Consider the following 13,846-nt stretch of genomic DNA (forward strand, 5'->3'; position numbering starts at 1 on the left):
ATAATTAAGCTATTTAAAAGTAAAACCTGCTATTTAAAATACTAAAGTACAATATGAAACAAGTAAAAAACAGAACTAAGAACCCTGTCAGGGACATTCACGTCTCCATTTGTATGGGTTGATTCTGTTAACAGTTGAGAGATGCCACAAAATTGGAGTGTATTGATTTTTCAAATACACTGTAATACAAAACCCCAGTAAGTTATTCAGGTGCAAAACAATTGAAGTTAATAACTATAGAACAGCTTACCTCCCGAGATATGATCCCTGCTCTGCGTGCTCTACTTCCCAGAACAAAAGAGAATTCACTGACTTGTGCCAGTCCTGCTGAGACAATCCACTTGATATACTGGCTGGTCTTTGGAAGAATCAGAGAAAGCACAAGCACTGCCAAGACAAACTTTAAAAATGTTTTGGGTTTTTTGGGGAGCTGTTGTGCGTTTGTTTTGATATTAAAAAAGTGCAATAGATGAGATAGTACAATATTTGTAAGATACATAGCATCAAATACAATAATTCTGGACATAAACTAAATGTGTCTTCTGTATTAATGTCAAGAGACAAGTGTACACAGTACAGTAAAAAGTAGTATCTTGTTTCCTATAATAAAAACAACTTTGCTGCAAATCCCAAGCTAAATAGACGTTTCTCCATGCGTAACTTATTTTTAACATTAAATAAAATCTTTTTAACATCCCAAGAATGTTGTATCAAAATGTGTCCTAGTCAGTAAGATTTCTCCAAATACACTTTTACAGTAAAGATGTAATATTCTCTATTTTATAGGATGTTCAGTTCTTGCACAGAATTTTCGTTAGGGCATGCAGCACAAAGATTATTTAGACTATTAAAAGATAAGAGAAAAAGAAAATACCTTCATTATGACCACGGATAATGTAAGGAATAATAAGACTGTGAGTTCATATATTACAAATGTGGGGAAAACATGAAGTCCTAGGAGGAAAGAAAACAGTATTTCAAAGTTTAAAGCCAATACCTTGCTATGACAATTTTCTAAGTTAACAATAGATTTAATTGCAAGACCGTATTCTCAAAAAACAAACACAAAAAAGCCCTAGCATACCTATGAACAGTATACCTACTTAATCACTAAAGCACTTCCTGCATTATCCAACCTTTTTTTCCTTCGGATGGGTTTAGCACAAACAGTATTCCCAATTGAGTTAAATTGTATCTGACCGATGCAGGAGCACTTCCAGTTATAAAGTTTTCTCTCTTGCACACCAGTCAGCAATCCAGAATCTAAACTGAAACACACCTCTAATGAAAGCTATAAAAATACTGCAGGAAAACAATTCCATTGTTCTGCACAGTGATTGTAACATATACTGCTAGCCGTTTAACATTTTTGTATGACATGGTAATGGACTATCACTGTGGGAGAACACGATATTCAGTATTTGCACAGATTGTAGAAACAGAAAATGTAACTGTTTTGATCCTGTGACGCTCACATGCAAAGTCTGAAAGTGTTTCCTGAACTGGAAAAGTCACTTAGACTGGAATCAGGTGAAGTTATAAACCCCTAAGCATGGTCTAACAATCAAGGAATCATATAAAACCCTATTGCTATGATGTTGGGGTTTTTTGGGGAGGAGGTTGCCTTTTTTGTCTGTGTCATTTTTATTTGGTAATTATAAAAATGAGAAAAGAAGAACCATAAAAAGCATAGCAATTTAAAGCTAAGTCCTGCTAATATTGAACAGAAGAAAAAGTAGCATTTGTTGGAGAAGTCCTGGAGTCACTGAGGAAGAATCTTACTCACAGCCGACTAGGTCCATTTTTTCCTCCTAAGGGTATGAGGAACTCGTGCAGGGAAACATAACTCTGTATCTTTAGAAGCTCATTCCTTTTTCATAAAAGCTCTTAAAAAGAGGAACCAAAATAGTGGTGGTGTTCCTGATAAATCCATAATAGTTGGCAGTTCTCCAACCCAGTTATTTCTGGTGAAGGACAACAGTTTAGCTTTCCAGCACGAGGCACATAAATTGATGCTGTAACTTCTCATTTTAACGCAAGACAAGTTTTCGCTAATTTTCCCTGCCCCATAAAGCTGTAGAGCCAGCAGCACTGTGGAGAACTAAGAGTCATCTATTCCTGACTGCACAAGAGGAGTTACTGTAAGTAACTTTGTGATGTTTTGTCCATATGCACATTCCATTGCGGATGAAAATGTACTTCAAATAAATCAGATTTTTGTACAAGTACTACCCAGTCAGCAGGCACACACCCTGTTTCATTTCTTAATTCCCTTCCAACTACTGAAGCACAAATGCAAAAGACTGTCAGAATAAGGGGAGAGATTGCAGAACGAGGGACGAACATCACACCAAAAAAAAGAAATCCTAATGCGTGCATGCATGCACATGGAGGGTCAAGTAGCTTCTGTTTTTTTGCTGTTTATCACATGCACATTTCTCATTCACTTTTAGGCCTGTCTCAGAACCATACACATGAAAAGCAACTCAAGAAATGCAGCCTGTAACAACGTCGTGTTTGACAAGATGGCCAGCTCTGCCACATCCGGAATTGAAGATTTCCAAGGGAGACTATAAATACAGCCTAGTGCTCTCATCACTACTAGTTGATCTACCTTCTCAGTTCTGGAGCAGACAGGCAGCCTGAAGTTCATTTGGAACAGCCTCCCAATGCGGAGATTATTACTATATTTGAAAGAGCTGAGGCACAAACTATCACAGATTTCTATACTAATCCTGTGATGGAATTGTCTGCAAGGTGAAGCAAGCCTAAACCTGTTACATACACTATTCCGAGCAAACAAACATCCCAGCACGCGGATGTGTTTTGGGGGAAATAAATCCCACCATAGTGGATTTTTCATGGTCATGACAGACCTTTGCCCCAGCCCTAGATGAAAACTTAGGATAAGGCCACAAGTTACATCATACTGCTACACAAGCATGTGAAGCCTTCCCGACAACATGAACGCCATCAAAGATTAACTTCATGGACAGAAGGTGCAAGAATATGGGCATTTATTTCAATGGTTTTAATCGGATTTTGTGACTAAGCTCAGGAGTCACTATGGACGGAAGAAAGGCTTCAATCAAATAATTCAAGAACTTCAGCACCGTCATCAGGTAGCGTGTGGCATGCTGGCCTGTCACCAATAGCTAGGATATCACTTAGGTACACTTTCACAGAGCTGAGCACAAGCCACCAGACTTCAATTCTAAGCAGGGTTCTGGAATAGCTGGCATGGAGGCCTTAGGGCAAGGGTGACCTTGCATCAATGTCAAGCCAAAAAGCAGAGTTCACTCGTATAAGTTGGTATGTGTTCTTCTACGGATGATTACAGGCAAGATTTTGCACATTCTTTTCATAAGTACTTTTTTCTTAACAGGTAAACTCCCCCTCCCCACTGATTAGACAGATTCCACCAGTCTGCTGCATGGCTGCTAAACAGCACGCAAAGATTCAAATACAGTCACGGCCACATGCTGGAAGATCCAACATCAAGAAAAGGAATCTTTGAGATCCTTGACGGCAAACAAGATTACAGAAACTAGAACTGTTGGTCAAACTGAAGCCAGTAGAATTAATTCTAATGCATCCTCAAGACAGGACATCACTCAGAAAAATCACATCAGTGATGCACTGGGATGCTGTATCTACTAAGAGTCTTAATGAACCTAAGATCACAGCTAGCAAATGCAATAAACGCCACAACCGTGGTTAAATTAAGTAGCAGAGGGCAAAACCATTTTCCTGCAAAGGGGAAAGTCCTCTGGATTCTAACGTCAGTTCTGAGAGCTTGAAACCTCCAAGTTACCTTGTGTTCCATGCAGGACAACAAAGCAGTAGAGCTGTATGGATAAGGGCAAGGTGATGTTGTCACCTAATGAATTCCAGTTGGGATCTTCCTTTGATTTCTCTCAAATTCAACAGAAATTTCGAGAGGCTCATTGTTCTGGATGGTGATACTGCTGACAGTGTCAGCATCGCCCATCTTCTGAAGAAAAAGACCACACTGATAAAGAGTTTTCAGCATCTTGCATTCAAGGTCTAACACTGACCACAAAATTTACCCAGAAGGGAATCACAGAGCCTGACCAGTGAGTACATCTGTACAGCACATTGAGGACACAGAGCTTTGTCAGTCAGAGGAAGTAATGTGCCTCCTCACCAGTGGCAGATATGGTCCTGATGCCCAATTTCAAACTCCATATGCCCTGTAGACTGACAAAAAATGGGATATTGGAGCCCTTAAAAAAAAAAAGCCAAAAAGCAATCAAAACAAAATCAAATGATGGAGAGGTGGAAAGGATCCAAGTACTAGGTACCAAAACAGAAATGAGAAAGTTAGTTCTCAAAATGTGGCTGTAAGGGATTGATCCAGATGTGCTCTCAAAAATCTTAGTGAGGACAAACAAGGAACTTTCTAACCTCAGCAGATAGCATAGAAAACCAGAAGACTTGAAAAACACACACAGGCCTAAATGAATGTACAGATGGAGAGTAACTCAAAGTACAGCTGTTAATGCCTAACTGCAAAGGTGTATTATTCCCACGAATGCATCCATGCGTGAATTTGAAAGCAGTAGCACTACACAGGTCAAGCTAAGGGCAGGACCACTGTTGTAGACAGTACACGAATAAGTACTATTCAGCTCAGCTTTTAGGCCCTAGAAGGATTTCTGTAGTGAGAACAGAAAAGCAGGCATTTAAGACAAGCAAAATAGGAACTAACTTTTCCAAATGACATATTTACAGTCACTTTTCAATTAAGTAAATTTTTTCTATTTATTCCTTTATTTGAAAAGAAACACAAATTATATTACTGCAGTACCACCCCACTTCAGGATCTCCAGTGTTTCTGCTCTCTGTACTAGGGTGCTCACTACATATAGCAATAAGCCTTCTCTTCAGGCAGGGGGGAGAATCCTTCCCTATAGCCTTTAGAGATTTACTATGTGAAAATATGTATATATTTATAGATAGATCATTTGCACGTGTAGATATATGTAAGTAGAGAGCAAGCAAGAAGTCTTTTCTTACTAGATTTCTTTTTTAGAAGTTTAAGGAATACTTTTTATCTTACTCAGGTTTTCTTTGCAAGATCAAATGACTCCTTTTTAAAACCCACCTCCTTGCCACCCCACAGAACTTCCTATTAACCACAAAATTTGAAAGTAATTGAAAGTAAAGGGGGAAGGATGGGATAATGTTTATTTGAGGGGGAGGGGGTTTTTGTAAGGAGGTTTTTTTTGTTTGTTGTGTGGGTTTTTTACAAGCAAGCGTTGTCACATTTTGTCAGAGGCCTGTAACAACTTATTTTTCTGATTTTTAGCTAACTTTCTTCTGAGGCAGGAATAACACCCATTTTCTGTAAAACTATACAAACTTGTTAGACAATTTTCTTTTCTTTCCCTTCTTGCAATTATAATGGCGGCAACAGTTTAAAATATTTGTTTTAAATTCTATAACAAAACTACCAAAATATTTTCCTTACAGTGTAACATAGACTATATGGAGTGCTGCCCACATGCCAACTGAGGTCTTGCTATTTTCTTGTACTGTACCAAAGTTTTATCTGTAGTCTCAATTTATGCAGTCGCAAAAGTGTAAGACAGTATGTTGTTCAGTCCCTTGTAAAATTAACTTTGGCTTATAATTCCTTGTCATGCTTTGTAACCCTGATAACACTATCCACTCCATCACCATCTTTACTAAAACACATATACAACTTGTGAGCATTTAGCAATTACTCATCCAACCTAGTCAGTTCTACAGGCCCAAGAGTTTTACCATAGCTCACCACTTTCCTCCCTTTATTAAAAAAATAAGTTATTCAAACAAACATGTCTATTACTAAGCAATCTGATTGATCAGCACAAGTTACTATCGTGGGCTGGGTAAAACAAAAATCAAGACTGGCAAGCATAACTATTTCCTTTTTATTTTGACAACCTCCAAAAACAGTTTCTGTTACGAAACAATGGGTATCAAACATGTATGTAAGGAAAGGCATTAAATATTATGCTGATAGGACTTCACTATTATTTGAATATATGGAGGTAAAAAGAACAATAGAAAACTTAAATAAAACCAGAAAAAAAACCCAAGGGTGGTCTTGGGGAAAAAAAACCCCAACAAACCACCAACAAAACACCAACAACAAACCAAACCCCAAGAATTTCTGAGTAAGCATGGGTTGAAGGAGGTTGGATTTGTGCAATGAGCCACATTCAAACCCCCTATTTTAGACCTTGCAATGCCCCCAAATAGGATATGCAATCTCCTATACAATCCATAGGGAGGGGCAGGTGCTTTCACAGGGCCTGTCTCCTCATTAGCTGCACTTAAGCACTTCAGGAACGCGTTTCTGTATTGGGGCACGCGGGGACAGCTAGAGAGAAAATGAAGCAGTTCAAAACGAAGCTACCGACTGACTATAATCTCAGAGTTAACTTGCTCTGGATAACAAGGATGATGAGTTACTCTCCTGGTCTTAGGCACCAATGCTGCATTTCAGTTGGCTTTCAGGTAGTCTCTGACATACATCCTGTTAAATTATTTTTTTTTCCCTGTGTTGAGAACACACAGATCACATTTTCCTAACTAAAGAAACAATATGTTATAAAAAAAAGATCTGTTGCCATTATCATATTCTGCTTCTAGAGAAAACCAGGCCATAAGGACCTTAAATCTACTTTATCAACTGACTCAAAATAGTAATACAATTTTAGTATAAAGTACAAATATATCCACTATGAAGACAGAAGAACATTTAAAAAAAGCAAAGAACCCAAACAAAAAAATCTTTCTACCTTAAAATTTCTAGTTACATGTTTTAAATAGCCCAGACAAATTCAGAATTAACAATGAAAAACTGACATTAATAAGAATTGAGAGTATAACATGGAAATTGCTTATGAAAATGAATGTTACATTTAAAAATATTAGCAAAGTCAAACCACTATTGTCGTCAGTTAGCATTTTAACAAAATAAAAAAAAAATCAAATCTATCTTCCCCCCTCCCCATTGTAGACACTTTTTTTTTTCCTCCTCCCCCACATTTGTAGGTTAACACTATTTTTTAAGTAAGTTTTCTTAGAAGTTACCTATGGATGCAAAGAAAATGATGGCAAGAAAGTCACGTATTGGTTCAATACAGGACATAATCTCCTCAGTAACCATGTGACCCTGAGAAGAGATCAGAGCTCCGGCTAAGAAGCATCCCAGCTCCATTGAAACATCCAACAGCTCTGTGATCTGTCAAGGAATAACAGAAAAGTCTATTGCTGTTCTCTAGCCCTGAGTGACTTTATATGCCATTTCACAGTGAAATAATAAAACTGTACAGTATACTGAATGCAGTAAATTACTACATCTTCATGCAAGTTCAACCACAAATAGAATTCAGCGTATTTATTTCAGTGTTCTGCAGTATTGTATTTATACAAAATACTCACAAAACCAGTTTCCCCTCCATGTCACCTCTCTCCCCACAAAAGCAAAAATAAATGTCTTAATCTACATTGCTTTGTGTCACTCCTAAGGATAGCATCTGATTTCACAAAAACGAGAAAGTCTATAACAGTTTTGGAGTCAGGATTGCATAATACATCGAGGCTATGAAATAAAGCAGTAAGAACTGCATGTTTTCCAGCTGTCAAACAAGGGGACAAAAATAAAAATGAAAGCTTGTAATTTGGGAGAATAGTCTCAATTTAGCACAAGTCCCAGGCATAAATTACATTTTATTATTGTAAATCGGACTTAAATGTGCCTGTCTGCTTTACCGAACAGGGATGCATATAAGCATGTGAAGTAAACTGCTAAAATGAAGCACGGTATCTGTTTGAAAGAATTCAGACTGCTCTTCATTCTTTTTTATTGTTTGAATACGGTACTAGAAGGAAAAGATGGAACACTTGGAAAGAGACTAAACTAAAAACAAAGAAACTGCTTAAGGCAACACTTGGAACATTAAAAAAAAAAAAAACAAAAACCAAGCAGTGTTTTTAGTCCGTGTAAAGTATATTTGAAGAGAATTACTTTAAAACCATGCTGCTGCAGATGACCATCTTACTGAGAAAGGGCAATGCTATTAATATTAATGGCACATTTAAATCTGAAGACTTATTTCCATACTAATTTAGATTAAGCATCAATACACTATAGTACATTTATGGACAACATTCATCATATCTTGATCGGTGTTGGACTGTAAGGTATGAAGTTAAAACTCAAGTGACTTGAAATTAATGGAGGAGAGCAAAAGACACAATAAACAAGTCTCCAAGCTATGCATAAAATGGCACCTAAAAATAAACTCCAAACTTTTGTGCATTGAAGTATTAACGTCTGAATGCTCATCACATATCTCCATTTGTGCTAACAGTCTGTAATTTATTGCAAGACATTTAAGAAAATGAATTGGTTCTGTCAACTAATGCAAATAGTTGCTGATCAGGCAAAACCAACAAAATAACACTATAATGTTACTCTCATTTAAAAAAAAAAAAGTACTTTCAGTACTTTTCACCACAATTTGAAATTGTAAGAGGGAAGAAGAGAATATATATAAAAAAGGCTTTAAAATCACCAAAAGATGAAGACAACAAAGGAAACAGTTATGAACAGGAAACATTTAAATTCTTCTCAATCATACGTTAGTAGTTTTAAAAGTCACAACCTCTTGAGTATGATTAAGATCCAATATAGCCTCTTCAAATAAAGTTGGAATTATTTTTACTATTCAGCTATAATCACACACCCCCATTTAAGTGTTATCAGCTATAACAGAGCTCCAGATCAAAACTTTTATAGCTAATATTTTAAGTATTCCCATGTACATGGTTACGTTACCATGTCAGAAGGGACATCTCTTTAGCATATCTTGTATCAGAATTGCACGATACTGTGTTCTTAGGAGAATCACTATTGAAGCAAGGAGCAATTGAAGCGTAAAAGAAACATGCTTGTTCAGAAAGCATCAGATACAACTGGAGCAAACTATATGTCTGTCTGGTTTTGCTCTCACCACATAAAAACTGAACTCCATTCCTTTGCTCTACGGCAAGCTAAGTATGAGCTCAAGGGCCTGGCAGATAAAAAGGCAAATGTTGCTATTTCTTGTCTACTGTCTTGGTACTACACAACTTCAGGTCTACAAAAATCTATAGGTCACTCTACACACAGAAAAACATCAAGTGGATGAGAGGGCAAGAAAGGAACCAAAAAATACATTATTTTCTTAACCCCATCCCTCTCCTCCAGTCTGTTCTTCAGATTTATATCTAGATTTATACAGACACTCCTTTTACTATTCCCATCCAGGTCTCTGGTTGTCCAATAATATTACCAATAAGTTGATACATTTCCTCACCTAAATCTGTAGCATCAGGGTTTATTATATATGATGTGTAGGCATGTGCGTGCACACACACACTGAAGAGGGTTTGTTTTCCTGGCAGAAAGGCATTCTCAGCAAAATTTCTTATATAAGAAAAACTTGGAAAGTATTTTGCATTTAATATTCTCTCTCTGCTGGCATCATTTTTAATGTTGTGCCTTTACCAAACAGGGCTCTCTAATTAGTAGAGCTAATAATCCCTGGGCTCTACACTGTCCTTTTCTCAACTCCTACATTACAGAAAGTTTTTTCAGTCAAAATTAAAGTTTTGTCAATTTGCATGTTTTTCCCAATACAATTTAGCTTTCAGTTGTTTTACAAGGTCCCATTTTACTCTAATTCAGAAAGGATTTCTTTGATTTTACTAGAATATTGGATTTTTATGTTCAAATGTTCTACCATAGTAAAAAAATAAAGAAATAAACATTAGTGCTATAACATGTTCCAGTTGAATTTCAACCATTTGTTCAGCAGTTGTTTTGCCTGTATTCTCTAATAATGTGTATCTTACTGATACTCTTTAATCATCATAGAAACCTAATGAATATGGTAAGCCAGTAAAATTAAAGAAATCCCTAATGAAAATAAATGTATTAGAATGTCAGGTTTCATAACTTAAATCTGCCCAAAAGTAAAGAGCTGAATTCTAAGCTTGCACTGTAAGGAAGTAAAGCCTTAATGGAAATAGAAACAATTTTTAATGAGCCTTGTAAAAGCTCCATCTCAACTGTATTTTATTAAATAATTAACTAGAGTATTTAAGATTAAAGTTCTTCCTTAATCTGCTCCTTTTAATTGATAGGAAAGGGTTCATGAGCAGGTTATGAGCCACTGAGAAGTACTCCAGGCAAACAAGGTATGACATTCCTAATATGCTGCAGGAAAAAGTATGTACATTTTCATATATAAAGTACTGCAATAACATAGCTATATTTTCTTTTCATCTTTTTGGTATATAAAGCAAGCTAGCAATTTCCCCTCCGTTTGCTGCCATCATCCCAGGTCAACCATAATGCAGTCAAACTGGAAGCTGCTCCCCCTCATGCATAAGCACAGTCCTATAAACATGTAAATGTAACTGCTATCCTTGTCAGGTCAGGTGGGTTTTGTTTTTTGTTTTTTTTTTCCCCAGTTCCTTAATAACATTCAGCAACTTAGTTTTAAAACATAGTAAGACTGACCACTGCTGTCCTGCAGATAGTTAATACAGCAATTCGTTATCAGGACAGTGTTTAAAACAATTTCGCTTATACCTACAGAACGTGAAAAAGCCACACTACACCAGTGAAGACTCTGGCTGACTTATAACGTGTTCTTCAGGGCATTGGTGTATATCTCTCGACCTACCTGTACCAGTTTGGCTATTGATCCTAAATGGTCATGTTTAAAACCATAAGCTAGATTTGCTCTTTATGTTGCAATTCAGGAGAACAGTTTCCTCAATTAAAAAAAAAACAAAACAAAACCAACCAACAAAACAAAACAACCCCCCAAAAAACCCAGTATCTGCATAACTCAAAGCTTGAAAAGGAGTTGCTGAAAGTGTAATAATGCTCTTCTGAACCTTTGTTACTGATGACAATGTACGTGATTGAAAGATGCACGACCGTGTCTCGAAGTCAGCTAGACTTTTATAGGACTGGCACTTGACACCACCTCCCCTGCCCCCAAGTCTGCCTAATTAGCTGAGAGGAAAAGGGAGGGGGAATTTCGGTTATTTCTGAGAATATCTGGGAACAGAAAGAGGTATCTTAAGCTCCAAATCTTGGTAAAATATCTCATTTTCAAGATTTATTGCATCTCTTTTACTCTAATTTAGTTTATCAAGAAGTGATGTATTTATTAGCTGTTTTGGATTTAATGAGTTGCAATGTTATCCAAGTGAGCCACACAGTTCAGAAATGCTCAAAAGTCACTTCCATACAGGAAGTTCCTCAACTGACGGGATAATCCCTTACATCAAAATTGCTTACTCACTTCTGTCCTATCCTCCCTCATTTTCCCAGACAGAATTTGCCCTTATTGGTAGAGAAATGGCAATTCTTCTTTAATTAGTCCTCTAAGGTTTTCAAACACAAGTAAAATAAATTAAGTTTCTATATAATGTGCATTACGCATGCTAGAGTTACAGATGAACCCCAATACAAGAGAAACTGAGGTGGACCCCAGAAATCCAGTCAACACTGAAGCACGTAACAAGTAACTGCATGAATGAAGCAGGAACATGGTATCATTCCTGCCCCATGTCATATATTGGAAAGGATGTGGCCTGCAGAGTTAACTCACAAGCTAGAGAGAGGGTTAAAATATTTTGTTTAAAAAGGTCTCTCGAGTTTTCTAAATGGAGCCACAGAGTCATCTTTGGTTAAGGCCACTAAAATATTTACTCTCTTATTCCTCCCTCTACAAATTCAAAAGCTTTTTTAGAATTATGCTAGTATGGAAAAAAATCTGTGTTTGCAGGTAATTATACAAACTCCATCAATATTTAGGCTTGGTTTTCAAAGGAGAAAGATCTTTGCAGGAACCATGACAGTTTGTTTTCCTACCTGGCACCCAAAAACCTTAATTTATCCTTTCCACACACATGCAACATTTTTTCAAATTAGAATGCCATCCTCCATCCCATGTTTTTATTCCTGACATAGTAAGGCATCTATACCAACTACGATTTGTTTTCCAGAAGATTGGTTTGTTGAACTGTTTAATTGGACAATCAAATACTTCTTTGCTTTGGTTTGGTTTTTTTCATTATTGGTTTTTTTAAGCCTTTGTGCTCAAAGCACAACTTGTAGTATTACTATAATGAATGTATCTGTGTCAGTGAATATCAAGCATCTCAACTGGTTTACTGAGGTTACATGCAGTATCCTTTGTACTGTTCCCTTTGATACATTATTTATCAACTTTAAAAGGAAAATTGCTTTCACTTAAAGTACACAAAATATTTGCTCCTTCACAAACACTTCCCATGCTGAAGAAGCATTCTGTTTTGCTGTATGAATCCAACACACTTAAACACATTCTCCCTCAGGTTTGTACACACACACATATTATGTAAAGTCACGTAGACAAACTCGTACATTTGTAAGGGATTTGGGCACAATATGCCAAATTCAGTCAGATCAATCTATGTAGGCCATGTTTTTAATGAAAGTAAGACTGCTTTAGATACCATAATATTTTATGCAGTTTTTATGGTTTGGTAGTTGTTATTTTTTTATTGAAGTTGTTCTACAAATGTTACCTCTGCTTGTTAGAAACTAAAAAGGAGAAACTACTTTTGTTCCTTCTCTTATTAGATGTTGCTCCTGTTTGGAATATGAATAGCTGTTTAGAGGGATGGCATTTTTAACCTATACAATAGAAATCTGCAAATGGTAAAGCTATGCTCTCACTAACTTCTTTCTTGACCTTCTTCCTGAAGGAAGTCAGCTTCCTCTGTTGAACCTCTAATAGTTAAGCAAATAGCCCTAGAAGAAAAAAGGCGCATGCACAGGATGCATGGGATAACTTTTCTCATAAAGTCTCAGAGGACATAACAATCAACACATCCAGGATAATGGAGTTTCAAACCCACAACATTATCAGTGACTGTCACATTCTGTTCTCCAGCAGAATAGTTTTTCAGAGGGCTGAAACATGAGATAGAAACAAATAGAAAGAAGATTCAGAGGAAAGTGAACCAAAGCCAAAAGGTATATTGAAACCTATGAACCTTAAGGCATTTCTCTACTTTCTCAACCTCACCCCAAGCTGTTTATCTCCCACAGAAAAAGAAAAGTACTTTATAATAAAAACCATGTTGAGAATTCACTATTGAAAAGAAACTTGTGAGCAAATGTCACAATCAGCCGTTATATTAGCAGTATCTCAAAACCCATCCTAAATTATTTTCAAATGCATGAAGTAGCCCAAAATTAAAACTGGAATCACGATTCTTTAACTGGCTGTATTAAAAGCAACCAGCAGAAGTTTAGCTGATCAACATTCAAATTGTATGTCTTCTTATTCATCTATGCTGTAATGCATTAATCATCTGTGTATTTGGGGTTTGTTTTAAAACATTTTAAAACTAAATAATTAACTAGACGTGCATGGATATAAAATAATAGTAAGTGCGATGGCTTTTGTGATACTGATGCAGTGAATTACCACACGTATCAAAATGTTTCATTAATTTAAAAGATTACCGTTAACATAAGGAAGATGAATGCAGTTATTCCTAGAATGAGGATTTCTTTATTCCCTTTGCTTTCTGCATGCAACTTGCGATAATATGGTCCTATGAGATAAGTCTTTGTAACAAGACATACAAGAAAAACAGCAGCCAGAGAAAAGAGAATTTGGCCAATCAGTATCAGTATTCTCAGTATTTCCTTGAAAATGCTGGAAGAGAAGAACAAACAAAACATTTCTTTCAAGTGCTCTCATGCCTCCCA

General features: G+C 36.5%; 1 protein-coding gene across 3 annotated transcripts in view; it reads right to left on the reverse strand.

Moving 5' to 3' along the window:
- TMCO3 (transmembrane and coiled-coil domains 3) overlaps positions 1-13,846 on the reverse strand; it is a 34,695-nt gene that overhangs the window by 2,898 nt on the left and 17,951 nt on the right. Inside the window, exons 10-13 of one of the 3 annotated variants that reach the window (XM_054801776.1) lie at positions 13,598-13,793; positions 7,108-7,258; positions 875-954; positions 251-400 (exon numbers count right to left, since the gene is read on the reverse strand). In XM_054801776.1, coding sequence (XP_054657751.1) covers positions 251-400; positions 875-954; positions 7,108-7,258; positions 13,598-13,793 — 577 coding nt within the window. The other 2 variants (XR_008573926.1, XM_054801784.1) reach the window with 2 other exon arrangements.

The sequence above is a fragment of the Grus americana genome, chromosome 1 (genome assembly GCF_028858705.1).
Source record: "Grus americana isolate bGruAme1 chromosome 1, bGruAme1.mat, whole genome shotgun sequence".
Classification (NCBI taxonomy): Eukaryota; Metazoa; Chordata; class Aves; order Gruiformes; family Gruidae; genus Grus; species Grus americana.